This window comes from Somniosus microcephalus, chromosome 6 (assembly GCF_052327205.1).
Source record: "Somniosus microcephalus isolate GS21.2 chromosome 6, FLI_Smic_1.0, whole genome shotgun sequence".
Classification (NCBI taxonomy): Eukaryota; Metazoa; Chordata; class Chondrichthyes; order Squaliformes; family Somniosidae; genus Somniosus; species Somniosus microcephalus.
In genome coordinates, this window is record NC_140992.1 from 50643595 (window position 1) to 50665565 (window position 21971).

At 45.5% G+C, this 21971-nt stretch overlaps 1 protein-coding gene across 10 annotated transcripts in view; it reads right to left on the reverse strand.

Moving 5' to 3' along the window:
- armc9 (armadillo repeat containing 9) overlaps positions 1 to 21971 on the reverse strand; it is a 130545-nt gene that overhangs the window by 46305 nt on the left and 62269 nt on the right. For all 10 annotated transcript variants that reach the window (XR_015078672.1, XM_085990195.1, XM_085990191.1 and 7 more), the window contains 3 exons: positions 20726 to 20763; positions 5805 to 5916; positions 1543 to 1635 (listed from right to left, as the gene is read on the reverse strand). Coding sequence is in view for 9 of the 10 variants with exons in the window: in XM_085990195.1 (XP_085846321.1) it covers positions 1543 to 1635; positions 5805 to 5916; positions 20726 to 20763 (243 nt within the window). In the remaining variant the exon portion in view is untranslated. The remainder of the gene's footprint in view (positions 1 to 1542; positions 1636 to 5804; positions 5917 to 20725; positions 20764 to 21971) is intronic.

Consider the following 21971-nt stretch of genomic DNA (forward strand, 5'->3'; position numbering starts at 1 on the left):
ACTGGGTAGGCTGGGTCAGTTTTCCTTGGAACAGAGGAGGCTGAGGAGAGACCTTATTGAGGTGTATAAAATTATGAGGGGCCTAGATAAAGTGGATAGAAAGGATCTATTTCCCTTAGCAGAGGAGTCAAAAACCAGGGGGCACAGATTTAAAGTAATTGGGGGAAGGTTTAGAGGGGATTTGAGGGGAAACTTCTTCACCCAGAGGGTTGTGGGGGTCTGGAACTCACTGCCTAAAAGGGTGGTAGAGGCAGGAACCCTAACCACATTTAAAAAGTACTTGGATGTGCACTTGGGATGCTCTAACCTGCAGGGCTACGGACCAAGAGCTGGGAAGTGGGATTAGGCTGGATCTCTTCTTCTCTTAGGCAGTCCCTCGGAACCAAGGATGACTTGCTTCCACATTAAAAATGAGTTCTCAGGTGACTAATGATACCAATGTGGGACCTACAGTCTCTGTCACAGGTGGGGCAGACGGTGGTTGAAGGGGCGGGTGGGTGGGGTGCTTGGGTTGACGTGCGCTCCTTGCGCTGCCTGCGCTTGGCTTCTGCTTGCTCCCGACGAAGAGACTCGAGATGTTCGGCGCCTTCCCGGATGCTTCTCCTAGGCTGGATAGCTCTTTGTTGGTCGGCGCGGACACAATGGGCTGAAATGGCCTCCTTCCGTGCTGTAACTTTCTATGATTCTATGACATTACTGCAGTATAGATAAGGGAATAGGTTCCGTTTTGCACAACAAAGGTTATAATTCAGGAAGAGAAAAGATAGGAAGCAAAGGTACAATGTAACAGGACTTAAAGCCCACCCCACCCCCATCATTGTCCGGCAATCTGTTCAATGATCTAAGGGTCATAAAACACCCAGTAAATTTGAACTCAGCAAGAACTTTAAGATAGATACAAAGTGAAGCTCTTTAGGAACTTTGACTACCTTCAAGGCAAATTAGCATGAACAGGTTTGGATAAGCAATGCTCACAATTCCCGCTAAGTTCCTTATGCACAAGTTTGAGATATAGGGCTGAGTGCACTACTGTGTATGAAGTCTTAATATGAATGTTTTGAAACAATAATAAATGAAGTTAATTGTGAGACAGATTACTGTCTCTAGCTTTTCAAATCGGTTATTAAAAAGGATAAAGAAAGAACTATCCAACATTAGTCCGAGACTCAAAATAATGTCCCTAAAGGATATTAGTAAACTAGTTGGATTTTTATCATGATCGCCTTTATTGTTAACAGATTTTTATTTCCAGATTTAATTTTTTTAAAAACTGAAATCTCAAACTGCCACGGTGGGATTTGAACTCATTCTCTGGATTATTAGTCCTCTTGATTACTAGTCCAGTAGCATAACCGCTACACTACCATGCCCCTAATTGGAATTACTTTCTAAGATGGTCCCCCCATCAAATATAAGAAAAACAAACCAACCTTATATACCAAGAACTTACAAAACTATGGAAATATCTGTCTTGGAGTTCAAACACCAAAGCTATTTGATTCAGAAGAAAATGTGTTAGATTAAAGAATAAATCCAGCTAACCTGGTTCTTATTGTGACAGTCCAGCAGATCATTGCTAATGTAAGCCTGAAGGACTGTATCCCTTTGCTCTCCAGGATGAGACTGTGTCAGCCGCTATGGGAGTCAAAAAAATGATGTTATAGTAATCTGTAATTCTGCACCATACCTATTAAGAAATCTTCATATTCTTTAATCTGTCAGAATACCAAAAAGATCATTTTGATACTATTAGCATTCTAATTCACTTTCAGGTTGATGTGAAATATTAATTTAAAGTTGGCCACAAATAAATTAACAAAACGTTTCTGGAATCTGCAGTGGACTGATGAAAGTGGATTTTTTGTGACAGTAAAAACTTGATCAGTCACAGGCTTTGCAAGTACAAGTAGTCTGCAGGCCTGCCACATCCAGTTATGAATGGTGGTGGATTATTAGACAACTAACGGGAGGAGGAGGCTCCATGAATATCCCCATCCTCAATGATGGTGGAACCCAGCACGAGTGCAAAAGACAAAGCTGAAGCGTTTGCAACCATCTTCAGCCAGAAGTGCCGAGTGGATGATCAATATCGGCCTCCTCCTGAGGTCCCCACTACCACAGAAGCCAGTCATCAGCCAATTCGATTCACTCCACGTGATATCAAGAAACAGCTGAGCGCACTGGATACAGCAAAGGCTGTGGGCCCCAACAACGTCCTGGCTGTTGAGCTGAAGACTTGTGCTCCAGAGCTAGCCGCACCTCGAGCCAAGCTGTTCCAGTGCAGCTATAACACTGGCATCTATCCAACAATGTGGGAAGCTGCCCAGGTATGTCCTGTCCACAAAGGCAGGACAAATTCAATCTGGCCATCAGTCTACTCTCAATCATCAGCAAAGTGATGGAAGGTGTCGTCGACAATGCTATCAAGCAGCACTTACTGACCAATAACCTGCTCACTGATGCCCAGTTTGGGTTCCGTCGGGACCACTCGGCTCCAGACCTCATTACAGCCTTGGTCCAAACATGGACAAAAGAGCTGAATTCCAGTGGTGAGGTGAGAGTGACTGCCCTTGACATCAAGGCAGCATTTGACTGAGTGTGGCATCAAGGAGCCCTAGTAAAATTGAAGTCAATGGGAATCGGGGGGGAGAACTCTCCACTGGCTGGAGTCATACCTAGCACAAAGGAAGATGGTTGTGGTGGTTGGAGGTCAATCATCACAGCCCCAGGACATCGCTGCAGGAGTTCCTCAGGAAAGTGTCCTAGGTCCAACCATCTTCAGCTGCTTCATCAATGACCTTCCCTCCATCATAAGGTCAGACGTGGGGATGTTCGCTGATGACAGCACAGTGTTCAGTGCCATTCACAACTCCTCAGATAATGAAGCAGACCATGGCCGCATGCAGCAAGACCTGGATGACATTCAGGCTTGGGCTGATAAGTGGCAGGTAACATTCGCGCCACACAAATGCCAGGCAATGACTATATTCAACAAGCGAGCATCTAACCACTGCCCCTTGACATTCAACGGCATTACCATCGCTGAATCCCCCACCATCAACGTCCTGGGGGTCACCATTAACCAGAAACTTAACTGGACCGGCCACATAAATACTGTGGCAACAAGAGCAGGTCAGAGGCTAGGTATTCTGCGGCGAGTGTCTCACCTCCCGACTCCCCAAAGCCTTTCCACCATCTACAAGGCACAGGTCAGGAGTGTGATGGAATACTCTCCACTTGCCTGGATGAGTGCAGCTCCAACAACACTCAAGAAGATCGACATCATCCAAGACAAACTGCCCGCTTGATTGGCACCCCATCCATCACCTTAAACATTCACTCCCTCCACCACCGGCGTACCATGGCTGCAGTGTGTACCATCTACAAGATGCACTGCAGCAACTCCCAAACCCGCAACCTCTACCACCTAGAAGGCCAAGGGCAGTAGGCGCATGGGAACACCACCACCTCCAAGTTTCCCTCCAAGTCACACACCATCCTGACTTGGAAGTATGTCGCCGTTTCTTTATCGTCATTGGGTCAAAATCCTGGAACTCCCTCCCTAACAGCAGTGTGGGAGCACCTTCACCACACGGACTGCAGTGGTTCAAGAAGGCAGCTCACCACCACCTTCTCAAGGGAAACTAGGGATGGGCAATAAATGCTGGCCTTGCCAGCGATGCCCACATCCCATGAACAAATTTAAAAAAAGTCTATTGTTCATGTAAATATGGCTCTTCTTCTGTGTCCTCTTACACGCACATATCAGCTGTTGCCTCAGACTCAAGTACCTATCTCCTGACTGGCTGCTTTCCATCCAGCTCTGTTGTGTTGACATTGTCCATCTCCTCCTGTTCTCCTCCCCACCAAGTCACTCATGCTCTCCCAACCCTGGTATAGCTCCTATCGCCACTCCCTCTAGTTTGAGAGCTGCAGACTTGAGCTCATCTGACACGTTTGGCCTGAATTCTCAACGGTAGATCTGACTTGACCATGCTAATCCCAGACTCCTGCTTCTAACGCCGAGTGCAAGGCGTTTCTTGATTTGTTTTTGTCTCCAAGGCTGTAACTATCCAGACAAGTGCCTCTGTCACCACTTCCTCCTGTTTGGCCCCTCCTTGCCCCTTTCTCATCCCATTACACACATTATGACTCTGAAGCTTTCCCTATATTTCCCCATAGCCTTCACCAGGCTCATCTCATCTATAAGAGCCCCTTCTGCTGCCCACTAAACTCAGTCACTCAACTACTTTTCCTTGCCCCAATACTCCCTGACATTGTTAATGGCTCCCTATGCACAGACATCGACCCTCATTCGTTAAAAACTGCCATTATCATCCTCCTTTTCAAAAATCCCACCCTCTACCCCATGTCCCCTTCAACTACCAACTCATCTCCAACCTCCATTTCCTTTTTAGGGTCTTTGAATGCTTTGTTACTATGCAGCTCTGTCGTCACAATCCCCAAAGTTCTGTACTTGATTCCCTTCAGTCCAGCTGCAACCTTACTGTGGTCAAAGTCATGAATGACACTCTGTGGCCGCAACACAATAACTTTCCTTGTCTTCTCCGTGGCATTCAAAGCAGTCACGCTCCAGCCTCTTCCACTACCTTTTCTCCATGGTGCGCGATGGTGGACCATCTTCATCTGGTTCCACTCCTATTTTTCCCAACAGAGCCAGCACATCTACCAACACAAGTGCCTTCAGAGTACTCCACTCTTATTTAGATGTGATCCTCAGCAACATTATCCATAGTCTTGGGGTCTGCTTCCAAATGTGCACCGAAGACATTCAGCTCTACATCTCCACCACTATCATCTCTGTATTGTCAGACTGTGTGTCAGGCATCAAGTTATGGATAAGGCAGAACATCCTCCAAGACAAAAGCCATGAATATTGAGTTCCCACCAAAATACTCATATCAGTGCCTCTAATTCCTTGGCTGCTTATTCCGGGTAATTCAGATGGTGCCAAACTTCAAGTAGGGATCATAATATCGGCCATAGCACCTCAGATTAGGGAGAGGACAACTGGCCAAGGTTCCAGTTCTAGATTGCTTTCCTCCAAAATTTTCTGGAAGCAAACCTCTATGGATGTCAGAGGAGGATAGGATCAGGCATGGCTGCAATAATCGCTGCAGTTGAACAGCCTACGACATTAACTGTTACAGCTCACGTATAAGTTATGGCTGTTTGGGCAAAACTGTAGCTCCAGCAAGAGGTTAGTTCTTTCAGAAGAGGAATGGAGGAGAGAGAAATTGGTTTTAACAAAAACCAGAATGTGAAGTCAAGTCATTCTTTATAGAACAGAGGTTTAAGAGCTGACCAGGTGTCCCTCAATAGCTCAGTGGGTACATGGTGAGGTGTGCACTCCTTCACAGTCAAGCAGCCAGAAAATAGTAGTTGTATCGGCTCACACAAGAACAACAGATATTTGGGCAAGGTATTAAAGGGCTGCTGGAATATTTCAAACCACTCCTCAGCATAAGTCACTACCTTCAAGAAAGGAATCCAGAAAACTGGGGTGGGGAGAGGGGGACAGAATCTTTCTGGCAAGGGTGATATAAAGAAGGGAAATTATGAAATGTACCCTTCAGAAGATGGTAAGTGCAAAATTAAATCTCAGCAATTCTCAGAACTCTAAGCAACATATTGGACCCGATTATCTACATTCAGAATGTACGGTATAGACAGGAAACAATGCATCGTCACACTGTTTCCAAGCCGAATAGCAAAAGCATCAAAAATAATAATTGAGGCTATAAAAAGATTAACCAAAGTTAAACTAACAATTTCACACATACCCAACGCAGTGATTGCAAAAGAAGTGCCCTAAGTCGATCATTTCCACAGGTCAAATCACTCTTCAACTTTTCATAATCAAGAGATGGTAATAAAGGTACATCTTTAGATTTCCTAAAGAATTAAAACATTCATTAGAAGCAAAATTACCAGATATTCCGAACCCCACCGGTGCATACGCACCCATAGGGGCCTCGCAAGTGCTGGTTTCAGGCATGCGAAGCGCATGCAGTAAAACCTGGCACTTCCGATCTGTCAAGAATCCTCTTGACAGATCATCCGCCTGCCCAGGAAAAGGGCCTCTGCGGGCAGAGAGTTCCGCTTTCTGCACAACCTCCGCCCGCTGAAAACCTTGAAAAATCTTTTTAAGGCCTGCTTTTACCAGCATAAGAGTTTTAAAAAAAATTTAAGTTCTCTCATTTAAAGTTTAAAAATACTTTGAAAAAAGGTACGTTTATTTTTAACCCCGTTAAAAAACTTAATTATTTTTTTCAAAAAATTACATTTTTGTTTAAAATATTTAATTTAATGTAATTTTAACTAATTTTAAATACGTGATTTAAAAAAATATATTTAATGTTTAACTTTTTTAAGTGATCCCCATTCATACTTTTGACAGATCTATGCGGAGAGACCTGTCAAAAGTGTGCAGGGGGATTCCCTTCTTTGATTGGTTCCCCATGGCCCACGTGATCCCAGGGATGCTTGCGAACCGCCTGCGCCCCTGGGATACCTGGGCCTCTGTGCGCGTACCAGGAGAGGCCCAGGATCAGAAGTCTTGGGACCTACGGAGCCAGCAGGTAAGTGTGTAGATTTTTCCCGATCGGAGGCATCTGCACGCAGGAAGCCTCCGATCGGAAAGTCCAGCCCATTAAAAGTTTTGCATTTCATGCATATCAGCCATGTTTCACCTCAAAAGTGTCACATTTCAGGGTATTGCACATCATAGAGCAAAAATTAGTAACTGATAATTTAATCAATTTAATTTCAGCCAATCAAATATCCAATTGATTAAATGTGAATAAATCAAAAACGGTTCAATTCCATCAGTAACTACCAATAAGGAATCAGTAAGCAGCAGAAAAATTAGGCAATTATATCAGTAATTCTTTTCAAAGTGACCATTCACTAAGCAGCAAGTAACACAAAACTGATCAAATAATTTCATCAGACTTTTTCAGCTGCTATTTTTCGTCTTCACTCAACTGAGAATATACAACTGAAAATAACATTAAAAAAAATCACTAACATTGCTCGCAAAATCACTGTCAGAGATGCCTGCAAAAAGGTTCCCCTAGATAGGCCTGCCCTTTATCTGGAGCCTGAAGCCAGAGTTGGAAGTTTTCCTTTGACATGGGTGCTGGAATTTTCTAGCTGGGCATGTGTGAGAGAAATAGGGATGCAACATGGGAGCTGCTTACATCCTGCTCTTATGGAACTACAAGCCCACACAATACACCAGACAACCCATGTTACATGACAACCAGGTAGAAAGATTTGAAGAGTTCTCGCACCGTTGGAAAATCCTGTGCGTGAGTAATTAGTGCAAAATGCGAGTTGCAGTTTTCACTGCTTCTGTGGAATTACAATACCCAGAGGGCACCTCCATGGGCGATATGCTATGTGTTTAAGAAAAATTTCTAGTATTGTGGATGTATTTAAACACCCAGAGAGTATTGTAAACCCAGGTAGAAAGTTTATAACAACTGTTAAACACAAGTGGTAGGGAAAAAATAGAAAATTTAATTAAAATTTTTTTTTATACAACTTACTCTATTAAATAAAAATGTTGAACTAATGTTGTTGAGGAGCATGGGGGTTTTGTGTTGCTGAGGGGACTGACATTTGCGCTATATTCAGAAGCAAAAGTTTATGAGGTGATATGGTGCCTTATAGACACCCCACTCTGGCCCCAGATACTGTGCCAAAATCAGTTAACCAGCCAGGACTATGGTGAATAAATGTTGTCCATAGTAGCTTCACCAGATATTTATCTCATGTTCAGCACCAAAGACCACACCTCCAAGTAAGCTCTTGCTCCTGGAGTATTACTTAATATGCATGACGTCTAGTAACGTGGAGACTGAACAGAAACACTTGTAATTATAATTAGATAATTCCATTGACACATGTCCTCCCAGTCTTTGGATAGCAGAACAATAAATACACTGTCAGAATGATACTAGGGTTTAGAGGGTTAAATTAGGAGGACAGGTTGCATAAAATTGGCTTGTATTTGCTGGAGTATAGGAGATTGAGGGGTGATCTGATCGGTATTTAAAATGTTAAAAGGATTCAATAAAGTAGATCCAGAAAAACTATTTCCTCTGGTGGGGGAATCAGGAATGAGTGGACATAATCTTAAAATCAGAGCTAGACCTTTTAGGAGGGAAATCAGGAAGCATTTTTTCACACAAAGAATAGTAGAAATCTGTAATTCTCTCCCCCGAAAGGCTGTGGATGCTAGGACAATTGAAGCTTTCAAGACTGAGAAAGAAAGATTTTTGTTAGGTAACGGTATAAAGGGATATGGAGCTTAGGCAGGTAAATTGAGTTGTGGTTCAGATCAGCTGTGATCTAATTGAGTGGTGGAGCAGGCTCAAGTGACTGACTGGCCTACCCCTGTTCCTACGTTCTTGGAATGTGTAACTTAGGCTATTAACTACAAAACAGATGAATTAAAAGTAAACAGTAACAGAAAATCAATACAGCAAATGTAATTTAATTACAGAACAGTTAGCTTGTGCTTTGTTGAATATATAAAAATAACAAAACATGCATCAATTCACCAACTCTTAGAAATACAAAACCTGTATCTGCACCCATCACATAAAACTTGTACATGAGGTCTCATGCAACATGAGCCTCCAGCTTCTCTGTCAATGGGCTCAAAACAACTATTGTGCTAGGAACACATTGCCCAAGAAATGTCGAGTACCCTTTGAAGTTCAAACTTGGGATACAGAAGATCAAAAGGTTATTTCCACAGTTGATCAAAGTTTATCAAGTTAGTGATAGTATCCTGAATTCTACCTAGATGACAAACCCAAATCCATTTAAATGTGTTACTAAGCTCCTTGTTAAATCTTTCGAATAGGCACTCTACAGCCCTCTGGACTCAACATAGAGTTCAACAATTTCAGATCATAACCTCAGCCCCTATCACATATATATTTTTTTATCCACACTTTTTGTTTGGCCTTTTTTTCTTCCCTCCCACATGGCAGCTGTCCTCCATTCTGCCTGCACAATTCACACTTCATTTAGAGCCATCCTTTGTTCCTTAACCTATCCCATTACCACCTCCTCTTGCCTTGAATATCTCTTAATGTCTCTTAATCTCTCCTGCTTTCTATCCTATCACTGACCATCCCTTTTGTTCTTTCATCCCCTCCCCCTTTTACCAGCCCCTAAACATGCTTTCCATTTCCTGCTTTTTTCCAGTTCTGACGAAAGGTCTTCGACCTGAAACGTTAACTCTGTTTCTCTCTCCACGGATGCTGCCTAGCCTGCTGAGTTTTTCCAGCGTTTTCTGTTGTTATTTCGGATTTCTAGCATCCGCAGTATTTTGCTATTTATTAAATTGATTGCTTTCCAGATAAAGTAAGCAGTCTGTATTAAGTGGTTTCTATTTGCAGGAAACTTTGTGTTATCCGGAGGCTAAGTGTCTGGCAAGCTCGAGCCACTGGCAAAAATCAGGAGCCGTTTTGTTAGGTTTTTTTTCTTCTCGTGGCTTTATTTTCCTTCTCGTGGCTTTTTTTTCCAACAGTCAGGCTCTGGAAAGTCTCTCTGAAGCTGTTGCTAAGCTACAGAGACGCTTCCAAGGTACGGGCCGACTGTTTAGAAGCTGTTGCTAAGCAACAGTGTTTGTTGTCAGATACGGAGATGAAAAGCTCCGTATGCTTCAACATTAACGCTGGTGTGTCCGGCAGTTTTGAGGGAACGGCAACAGCTCGGTCCCGTCGGTGCCGGATAGCACAAAGTTTCCTGTTCTTTGCAATCAAAACATATTTGTATATGAATCATTCCACCCCGCCCAAGTAAGCCATGGATACGGACTGGTTACTACATGTATAGTCAACTCAACTGCCTATTACAGCAAACAAAATTTTAAGTACCAGCCACATCTCATAAACAGATATTAAGCATCAGCCTTGGTTCAGTGGTAGCACTCCCACCCATAAGTCAGGAGGTCATTGGTTCAAGCCCCACATCAGAGACTGGAGCACATAATTCCTGGCCAATGTTTACCCTTTAACCAACATTATTAAAACAGATTATCTGATCATTTATCTCACTGCTGTTAGAGAGAACTTGCTATGCGCAAAATGTCTGTTGCATTTCTCTACGTTGTTACAGTGACTAAGATTTAAACGTACTTCATTGATTGTGAAGTGCTTTTGGATGTCTTGAGGTTGTGAAAGGTACTATATAAATAAATGAAAGTTCTTCTTTATTTAAAAAATAAACTTCAGGATTTGAAATGCAACTGATCTCTCTATCAGTCACAATAACCACATGATCAGATTCTGGTCATTGACTGGGAAAAAAAGTCCCTCAAAAAATGTTTCCGTGACAGCTGCAGCCAGAATTGTGGGAAGTATGAGGGTGAAAAATGTGTTTCATGATCATAGCTAAGAAAAAGAAGTTTTGAAGAGAGGTGTGAAAGATAAATAAATAAAGTCCTTGGGTGCAAATTTCAGATTCGTAGCGCCCGTTTTTTGTGCACGACGAGTGCCCTTAGAGGTCCAAAATGGCGTCCGCGGTGCGCGCTCACACTTCTGGTGCGAGTTGCACTGGATGCCATATGGGTTAGCGCACGCGCAGCGAGCGCCTACCAGAGGTATGCAGATCATAAAGTAAATCAGCGTGTAATGCTGATTTGACACCAGTGTTGCCATTTTGGAGTTCAAGGCTCCAGCTAATACCCTCTCTTAAGCTCGACCAGCTGAACACACGATCAGCAGCAGGAAGGACCCGCCCCACCAGCGCTATTTAAAGGTATAAATAAATAAATTATTAAATAACTACTTTCAAGTTAGAGGCTGATTGACTTCTACTGGCTGTTCCTATGATATGGGTGCAGTAGTAGGCATTCCCCTTGGAATACACCATGACTGGGAAAATGAATTGAGGCAATGCAGAGCAGGGCAAACTGCTAGAAGAGGGAGGAGGAGGGGGAGGAGGAGAAGGGCTCTCAGCAGGAGGCCACATCCGCCCAGGGTGTTCAGGGAGCAATTCTCTGACTTGAACCTCAGCGCGGAACAGTGCGCGAGACGCTTGCGCTTCAGTAAGGACGTCCTCACTGAAATCTGCCACCTGCTGCAGCCACAACTATAACCTCAGTACTGTTGCCAAATTTGCTGACGATACAAAGATAGGTGGGAAAGCAAGTTGTGAGGAGTACACAAGGGGGGAAAAATTCGGTATTGCCCATTTTGGGGCGCTAATATCGGCCGGGCGCAAAGTTTAGTGCCCTGCGCTAATTATCGCCTCCGACTGCAAAATTCGCCTCCATCGCCCCTGGAAGTGATCTGAGTGCTAAATCAGACGCTAACGTCAGGGAGCGAGGAACTACCTCAGAATGCTCCCGAAGCTCAGGCGATGCCAATTACCATGGAAGCCAGACAGACTGGCGCCGTCCAATCCTTAAAGGGGAGGGGCCATCTTGCTGGACAGCCACTCCCTGCTCAGTGCAGCCTTGAATCTCGGCCTGGAGAGAACGCAAAAGCAATTGTGTTGGAAGCATGAATGGATAGGCCCAGGGAAAGAGCTCGGTGCTTAGGAACCTCAAACGTGGTGCTGAAGGCCACAGCGCCTTAGGACAGCATTAAAACCAAAAATTTAGCCGACAAGAAAAGGCAGGAAGCGCCCGCCTTTAAATAGCGCTCCCCCAGCCCCTTCCCAACTTGAAAACGTTCCCCTCTACCTGTCGTTCCTAGCCACAGGCGCTAAGGCAGGGGGCGCGACTCAATATCCGGTCTGGGGCGCTACCGGGGCGTTGCACGCTTGACTGACGTCACGATCTGCAGACGCAGGAGATTGTGGCGGTAGTGTTTAGCGCCGCCGCAAAATCTCTGGTCAATTTCATGAGTGGCGCTAAAATCGACGCACTCGGGCACTAAGTTCCTAGCACCCCATTAGCGCCCCCCTGGAGGCGCTAACGGGAGGCACTAAGCAACCGAATTTTTCCCCTAGAGTCTGCAAAGGGATATAGATAGGTTAAGTGAGTGGGAAAAAAATTGGCAGATGGAGTATAATGTGGGAAAATGTGAGGTTATCCACTTTAATACGAAGAATAAAAATGCAAAATATTATTTAAATGGAAAGAGACTACAGAATGCTGCGGTACAGAGGGATCTGGGTGTCCTCGTACATGAAGCACAAAAAATTAGCATGCAAGTACAGCAAGTAATTAGGAAGACAAATGGAATGTTGGCCTTTATTGCAAGGTGGATGGAGTATAAAAGTAGGAAAGTCTTGCTACAACTGTACAGGGCGTTGGTGAGACCACACCTGGAGTACTGCGTACAGTTTGGGTCTCCTTATTTAAGGAAGGATATAACTGCTTGGAGGCAGTTCAGAGAAGGTTCACTAGGTTGATTCCCGAGTTGAGCATTGCAGGCTTCCCCGTGGGGCAGGATGCCATTGACTGGACCGATGTCCTAGGGGGAGTGTTTGCTAGTGCTCTGGGGGAGGGTTTAAACTAAAATGGCAGGGGGTTGGGAACCTGAGCAGGGGGACAGAGGAAAGGGAAACAAGGATAAAAGCAAAAGATAGGAAGGAGAAAAACAAAAGTGGCAGTCAGAGAAATCAACGGTTTAAATCAAACATGGCCACAGTAAATAATAATTCTAATAGGTCTAAGAGCGTTAAAAAAACAAGCCTGAAGGCATTGTGTCATAATGCGAGGAGCATTCATAAAAAGGTGGATGAATTAGCTGCGCAAATAGAGGTAAACGAATATGATTTGATTGGGATTACAGAAACATGGCTCCAGGGTGACCAAGGCTGGAACTCAACATCCAGGGGTATTCAATATTCAGGAAAGATAGGCAAAAAGGAAAGGGAGGTGGGGTAGCATTACTGGTTAAAGAAGGGATTAACACAATTGTAAGGAAGGATATTAGCTCTGATGATGTGGAACCTGTATGGGTAGAACTGAGAAATACCAAGGGGCAGAAAACGTTAGTGGGAGTGGTATATAGACCTTCAAACAGTAATGCGGAGGTTGGGAATGGCATTAAAAGGGAAATTAGAGAAGCGTGCTAAAAGGGCACAGCAGTCATCATGGGTGACTTTAATCTACATATAGATTGGGCTAACCAAATTAGTAACAATACTGTGGAGGAGGAATTCTTGGAGTGTTTACAGGATGGTTTCCTGGACCAGTATGTCGAGGAACCAACCAGAGATCAGGCCATCTTAGACTGGGTATTATGTAATGAGAAAGGATTAATTAGCAATCTTGTTGTACGAGGCCCCTTGGGTCGGAGCGATCATAATATGATCGAATTCTTCATTAAGATGAAGAATGAAGTAGTTGACTCAGAGACTAGGGTCCTGAATTTAAATAAAGGAAACTATGATGGTCTGAGGCGCAAATTGGGGAATGTCACTCAAAGGGTTATCGGTGGATAGGCAATGGCAAACATTCAAAGACCGCATGGATGAACTACAGAGTTTGTTCATCCCAGTTTGGCATAAAAATAAAACAAAAAAGGTGACTCAACCGTGGCTAACGAGGGAAATTAGGGATAGCATAAGATCCAAGGAGAGGACATATAAATTGGCCAAAAAAAGCAGTAATCCAGAGGATTGGGAGCAGTTTAGGATTCAACAAAGGAGGACAAAGGGATTAATTAAGGAAGGGAAAATAGAATATGAGAGTAAGCTTGCAGGGAACATAAAAACTGACTGTAAAAGCTTTTATGGATATGTGAAGAGAAAAAGATTGGTGAAGTCAAGCGTAGGTCCCTTGCAGTCAGAATCAGGGGAATTTATAATGGGGAACAAAGAAATGGCAGACCAATTAAATACATATTTTGGTTCTGTCTTCACAAAGGAGGACACAAATAACCTCCCAGAGATGTCGGGGAACATAGGGTCTGATGAAAGGGAGGGGCTGAAAGAAATCAGTATTTGTAGGGAAATGGCGTTAGGGAAATTGATGGGATTGAAGGCCGATAAATCCCCAGGGCCCAATAATCTACATCCTAGGATACTTAGGGAAGTGGCCCCAGAAATAGTAGATGCATTGCTGATCATCTTCCAACATTCGATGGAATCTGGAACAGTACCTATGGATTGGAGGGTAGCTAATGTTACCCCACTATTCAAAAAAGGTGGTAGAGAGAAAACGGGGAATTACAGACCGGTAAGCCTGACATCGGTAGTGGGGAAAATGCTAGAGTCCATTGTAAAAGATGTAATAGCAGAGCACTTGGAAAACAGTGACAGGATCGGACAAAGTCAACATGGATTTACAAAAGGTAAATCGTGCTTGACTAATCTACTGGAATTTTTTGAGGATGTAACTAGTAAAATAGATAAGGGAAAACCAGTGGATGTGGTGTATTTGGAGTTTCAGAAGGCTTTCGATAAGGTCCCACATAAGAGATTAGCATTTAAAGTTAAGGCACATGGGATTGGGGGCAAGGTATTGACTTGGATAGAGAACTGGTTAGCAGATAGAAAGCAAAGAGTTGGAATAAACGGGTCTTTTTCCGAGTGGCAGGCAGTGACTAGTGGGGTACCGCAGGGATCGGTCCTTGGACCCCAGCTATTCACAATATATATTAATGATCTAGGCAAGGGAACTAGATGTAATATCTCCAAATTTACAGATGACACAAAGCTGGGTGGGCGTGTGTGCTGTGAGGAGGATGCCGAGAAACTACAGGATGATTTGGACAGGTTGGGTGATTTGGCAGAAGCATGGCAGATGCAATATAACGTGGATAAATGTGAGGTTATCCACTTTGGTGTCAAAAACAGGAAGGCAGATTATTATCTGAATGGTAATAGATTGGGAGAAGGGGAAGTGCAACGAGACCTGGGTGTCCTTGTGCACCAGTCGCTGAAGGTAAGCATGCAGGTGGTTAAGAAGGCAAATGGTATGTTGGCCTTCATAGCGAGAGGGTTTGAGTACAAGAACAAGGATGTCTTGCTGCAGTTGTACAGGGCCTTGGTGAGACCACATCTTGAGTATTGTGTGCAGTTTTGGTCGCCTTATCTGAGGAAGGATATTCTTGCCATGGAAGGAGTTCAGCGAAGATTCACCAGGCTGATACCTGTGATGGCAGGAATGACGTATGAGGAGAGATTGGGTCGATTGGGCTTGTACTCGCTGGAGTTTAGAAGAATGAGAGGGGATCTCATTGAAACTTATAAAATTCTGGCAGGACTGGACAGACTAGATGCAGGGAGGATGTTCCCGATGGTCGGGGAATCCAGAACCAGGGGTCACAGTCCAAGGATAAGGGGTAGGCCTTTTAGGACAGAAATGAGGAGGAATTTCTTCACCCAGAGAGTGGTGAACCTGTGGAATTCTCTACCACAGAAGGCAGTAGAGGCCAATTCATTAAATATATTCAAGAAGGAGTTGGATATATTTCTTAAGGCTAAAGGGATTAAGGGGTATGGGGAGAAAGCAGGGACCGCGTACTGAACTTGGATGATCAGCCATGATCGCATTGAATGGTGGCGCAGGCTAGAGGGGCCGAATGGCCTACTCCTGCTCCTATCTTCTATGTTTCTATGACTGCAAGCATGTCACTTTGCGGGCACCGCATGTCAACTCTGAGATGTGTTGCAACCAAAAGGGATTCCACTCCTCAACGTCCAGCTGGTGTGCAACCATAGGCAGTGAATCATGCAGATCAATGTCCAATATCCTGGCAGCAGTAATGATGCCATAATTCTGCAGCAGTCCATTGTGCCATCTGCATTTGAGCCACCACGACAAACCAAAGGCTGGCAATTGGGCAACAAGGGCTTTCCGCTGATGACATGGCTCATGACTCCAGTGTGCAACCCATCCATACAATGAAACCATGCTGCTACACAAAATGTGATAGAGCAGACCACTGGCGTGCTGAAACAACGTTTCTGTTGCCTGGACCACTCTGGAGGAGCCCTGCAGTACTCAAAGTGTGTGTCAAGATTCATGGTGGTCTGCTACATGCTGCACGACCTCGCCATCATGAGGACACAGCCCTTGCCACCAGCAATACGGCGAGCAGCTGAGGAACAGGAGCAGGAGCATGAGTTGCAGGAGGAGGAGGCAACCGAGACAGCCCCTTTCTGGCCGGGCTGTCCATGAACACCTCATCCGACTGCGATACCAGTAAACGCAACCCCAATTTCCCATTCACCAACATTTGCATACCTTACCTTCCCTCTGTCACTGACCCTCACAGCGCCCGCATGGCCACAATGCAAAAATTAAAACCAACAAAAAATAACCTTTCCAAACCAAATGTACAGATCAAAGCATGCCATATTGCATACCAACGTAATGTGATCACCCTTGTCATTCCCTTAGTGCCGGTCTTCTGTGTGTCTTTGTCTGTCCTTGTGCTCCTACGCAGTGCTACCCCAGTGGCTGCAGCATGGCTGGTGTAAGGCTGCTGGCTTTCAGTGGGGGAGATTGCAGATGGTTTTGGAGAATGACCTTGAGCAGCTCTGAACCCTGAAGGCCCAGCTTCAGACTGCACCATCTCACATGGACGGCAGCAGTCTGGGCTGGCTGGCTGGCAGACCGGCAACAGCAAGGGCACTGGCGGAGTGGCAGTGATGGGAGGATGAATGCTGTCATCCTGAGAGAGGACAGCAGGTTCATGATCCACGGAACCACTGCCACTCCCCAGGGGCGGCGCCTCAGCAATCCTAGTAATCTGTTGGAGGAGAGATTGCTGGACTGCTGCGAGACCTTGTAAGCCTCTTAGAACACTGGTATCTGCACTCATAATGGCAGCAGTCTGAGCTTGCGTGCTAAAGTGAGCTGAGCTTCCACTGCAGCACCCAGACGTTGGGTGGCTGCTGCTTGTGCTGCAATGGAAGCTGCGACATTGGCCATCAGATACTGCATCATGGTTGGGTCCACAAGTGTGCTAATGGAGTTGGCCACCAGCTCCATGCTGGAAAGGATGGGCTCCAAGCTCTGCACAAAGCCGTATGCAAAGTTGGTGCTGGACTCCTCCATGCTCCTCGACATTGCACACAGGCTTTCTGGCAGGCCTGCCAATGTACCAAGCATTTCATTGTGCATACCCCATCAGCCTTCTTCTGTAGCCTGCCCCATCGAAGTACTGATTCGAGTCCTCTGTAGCAGAACACCTGCGCTACCCTTGCCCTCTGCCCTGGCTGCAGGCCACTCGTGCCCGGTATCGCACCACATACAGATCCCGCCTCTATACTGTTCTCTAGATTACGCGCAGTGTCAGTATCTGAGCTAGTGGCTGTGAGTATGAAATTGTGTGACGGTGTTTCTTCGTCATCAGTGTCTTGTTGCTCTTCCACCTGTTGCTCTTCTACCACTGCCTGGCCAATTGGCAGTTCTTGGGTATCTGAAAGGAGAAAGGTACAAGGGTAAGGTTGTGCTGAGGGGAGGGGGGAAAGAAAGAGGTGCATGCTTACACCATATGCAGCTTGTAAACCAGAAGAGGTTGTGAGATGAGGGGGAAGTGGGATGTGAGTAGGAGGATTAGGTATGAGGATTCCGTCATGTTCTATGGTTTCAGCCGCAGTGCTGGCCCAGTGATTGCAAGCACTGTCTCCTCCATGGGGGTTAGGACACGCAGACGCGACCGTCCCCCACCAGTTTGCTCCTGCTGCCTCTGGTTGTGCACCACCTCGTCCTGCAAGAGAGAGGGAAGTGTGTCAGTGAGTGTGGTGCAATGTGTTTGGATGATGCGACTGTCATGGTTGAATAGCTGGCAGTGTGTGCAAGCTGAGAAATGTGGGTGTGAGGCTTGCAGCAGTGCGAAGTGTGTGGGGGTGAGGTGCGGCTATGAATATTCGGTATGAGTCCTAATTGATAGAGATTGTTGGTAGATGAGTGATGGGGGTGCGGCGCAGTTAATAGAATAGAATCATAGAATGGTTGCAGCACAGAAGGAGGCCATTTGGCCCATCAAGCCAGTACTGGCTCACTGCAAGAGCACTTCAGCTAGTCCCACTCCCCTGCCCTTTCCCCGTAGCCCTGCAAATTTTTTCCTTCAGGTACTTATCCAATTCCCTTTTGAAAGCCATAATTGAGTCTGCCTCTACCACCCTTTCAGGCAGTGCATTCCAGATCCTAACCACTCGCTGCGGAAAAAAGTTTTTCTTCATGTCGCCTTTGGTTCCTTTTCCAATCACCTTAAATCTGTTTTCTCTGATTTTCGACCCTTCTGCCAATGGGAACAGTTTCTCTCTATCTACTCTGTCTAGACCCATCATGATTTTGAACACCTCTATCAAATCTCCGCTCAACCTTCTCTGCTCCAAGGAGAAAAAATCCCAGCTTCTCTAGTCTATCCACGTAACTGAAGTCCCTCATCCTTGGAACCATTCTCGTAAATCTTTTCTGCACCCTCTCTAATGCCTTCACATCCTTCCTAAAGTGCAGTGCCCAGAATTGGACACAATACCCCAGTTGAGGCCGAACCAGTGTTTTATAAAGGTTCAATCTCCTTGCTTTTATACTCTATGCCTCTATTTATGAAACCCAGCATCCCGTATGCTTTTTTAACCGCTCTCTCAACCTACCCTGCTACCATTAGCGATTTGTGCACAAGGTCTCTCTGTTCATGCACCCCCTTCAGAATAGAATAGTTGGTGGGGTATGGTTTTGAAGATGAATTCACTGACCTTGAGCACTCGTGTGAGGTCACTGAACTCTTTGCGGTAATGCATCCAGGTCCTCGGGGCTTGAATCCTGGCACTGACTGCCACGGCTATGCAGTCCCACTGCCTTCTGAGTGTTTGTCTGGAGGGCCTCCTGGTCCCCTGTGGATACAGCACGTCTCTCCTCCTTTCCACCTCCTCCACCAAGGCCTCTAGTGCAGCGCCCAAGAACCTTGGAGCATGCTTTCTCCCATGTTGTGCCATTATTCAGTCTTTTTCCACGTCAGAGTGACTTGTACAAGGACATCCACCACCTGCTCCAGCCACAATGTTCCTCCTCTTTAAGAGGTGCAGGCTGGCTTTAAGTAGCGCAGGCTAGCTTTAACTAGTTCTAGCCTCTCCTTTGATTTTGGGCCACTTACTGAGGCGCGTAGCCACTCAACAGCGCGTTTAGCACTGGTTGATCACTACAATCATTGTAATGAGCAGGCAGCATGAGGTTGCCTTGCTGGCTGCATCATACTGAACGGATGTGGGGTAATCGCGCATCGCAAGCCCCACACCCGTTTTCAGACGCTGTCCAATTTAGCCCCCCTTGTACCTTAAGCAAATACTGCAAACCCACAGTGGAACACAGAGAACAAATACTATAAATAAGAAATAACAGAAAATGCTGGAAAAACTCAGCAGGCCAGGCAACATCCGTGGAGAGAGAAATAGAGTCAACGTTTTGGGTAGAAACCCTTCTACAGAACTGAGAGAAAAGGCAGGAAATGAAACAAAAGGCAGTTTGGGGGCTGGGAAATGGGGGAGGGGATGAAAGAAGAGACATTAAGAGATATTCAAGGCGAGACGAGATAGTAATAGGATAGGTAAAGAAACAGACAATGGCTCGAGATGAAGTGTGAAATGCGCTGGCAGAGTGAGAGACAGCTGCCGTGTGGGAGAGAGAGGGAAAAAAAAGGAAAAGTCACAAACCAAAAGTGTGGATAAAAAATATAAAAATATAATAGGGGCCGAGGTTATGATCTGAAGTTGTTGAACTCGATATTGAGTCCAGAAGGCTGTAAAGTGCCGAATCGGAAGATGAGGTGCTGTTCCTCGAGTTTATGGTGAGCTTTTGTGGAACAATGCAAGAGGCCGCAGACGGTGAGGTCTGAGTGGGAATGGAACGGTGAATTGAAATGACAGGCGACCGGAAGCTCGGGGTCACCCTTAGGGACTGAATGGAGGTGTTCCGCAAAGCGGTCACCCAATCTGCGTTTGGTCTCCCCAATGTAGAGGAGACCACATCGTGAGCAGCGAATACAGTATACTAGATTGCAAGAAGTACAAGTAAATCGTTGTTTCACCTGGAAGGGGTGTTTGGGGCCCTGGACAGTGGGAAGTGGGGAGGTAGATGGGCAGGTGTTGCATCTCCTGCGCTTGCACGGGAAGGTGCCGGGCGAAGGGGAAGGGGTGCTGGGGGTTATGAGGAGTGGGTTAGGGTGTCTCAGAGGGAGCGGTCCCTACAGAATGCTGAAAGGGGAGGGGAGGGGAAGATGTGTTTGGTGGTGGGATCACGTTGGAGGTGGCGGAAAATGATCCGTTGAATGTGGAGGCTGGTGGGGTGAAAGGTGAGGACAAGGGGAACCCTATCGTGGTTCCGGGAGGGAGGGGCAGGGGTGAGGGCTGAAGTGCGGGAGATAGAACGGACCCGGTCGAGGGCCGTGTCAACCACGGTAGAGGGGAATCCTCGGTTGAGGAAAAAGGAATATAAATAAGAAGTTTTGGGAGAGAAGAACAAACTTGCATCTTAAGTAACCTTTGGAAGGTGGTAGGTAAAAAGCATTACAAATAGTACACTTGTGAGGTCCATATCTTTCAGTGTCAAAAGGTATGTAAATATTTCAACTGAGTCAGTCATGTTTTACTGCTTCAGTAAATATGCTGTGTTACAGCCATGGACAAGCCATAGACACATCTAGACTGCAGCGGCACAGCTATAAACATCAAAAACTGCACTTCATGTCTGGACTGCACCTGGACAACCACAGGAGATGCACTAGTATAAGAAAAGATTCTAACTCGAAAGTATTTAACAGTCACTTACGTAGTAGGAACTATGGATGCTCTCAGCATAGATGATGCCTATTTTAAAAGAAATTTAAAAAACATTGTTTATATGGATTGGTTTAATTATAATTGGATCAAGCAATACATGCAGCATCTATGAATGCATTTGGAAGACAAAAATCAGTAGATACTCAATGGTAACACCTTTGGAGATGATAGTATATTCTGCTTTTCATTAGTAGAGCTTAATGTTGCTCGTAGAAAGATTACATGCACTGCACATAATGGCAAGCAAGGTAAGACATAACCAGACCTTCATGCTAAGATCGCCTCATACACTGTTTGTAAGTAGCCCAGAAAAATGAATGTTTCAGTTTGAAACCACTTGTTGTAAAACATAGGAGAAATACAGGCTGAACAATTGCATCAAGAGGTTAACAGAAAATGCTCTTCAATGTAAAAGCTTGCGAGAGAGATGCATTTGACATATAAAACAGCGCGGCAGAAATGAGTTTTGAATTCATTAATGTTTCCTTCTTTACATATGCTGACAGTGAAATTTAGGCCTTAAACAGTATGGCCTGGATTTTGCGGTCAGTGGCGAATGAACGATGCTAGCCGTTCATTACACTTGCACACAGACTTTGATAGTTTCACCATTATTTCTACTGCAAAATCCAGGCCTATATGATATTTTAAATCTTTATAAGATTTTATCATCAACAGAAATCAGTTCTAAGAATTGATTTTCAATATTTTGTAATTGTAAAGAAATTGGCACAACTAGTGTACAGTGGAATCTGTTTTTAGTGATCACTACTTGAAGTGAACATAGGATATGGGCCTAGAAATTCAGTCGCGTTTGCGCCCACTTATTGGCTAAAGAGTGGTTTGCGCCGGAAGTTTTTTAGTGCCCGAAATTCAGTTGGTCCCTAAAATCGGCGTTAGCCGGTAGCGCTGCGCCGGCACCGATGACGTCATCGGTGTGCGCAGCGCCCCGGTTCCAACGCGATTCCGTGCCGACGGCCAAATTCAGTTGCGACCGCCTCGCCCGTAGCGGCCGCAAACAGCGTTTGAAAAACGGGGCCTTGCAGCTCCGAGAGGCCGGCGCATAAAGGTGGAGGGGCGGCCGGCCGCTTTCCCGGCGGCCGCCTGGCGCACCTCCCTCCCCGGACTCCTGCACCACCCCCCCCGCGGCATTGGTGTCTGACTCCCGCGAGCCCGGCACTTCTCTGTGGTGCCGGGCTCATTTGCCGGGGGAATCCAGCGGCGATCTCACGGCT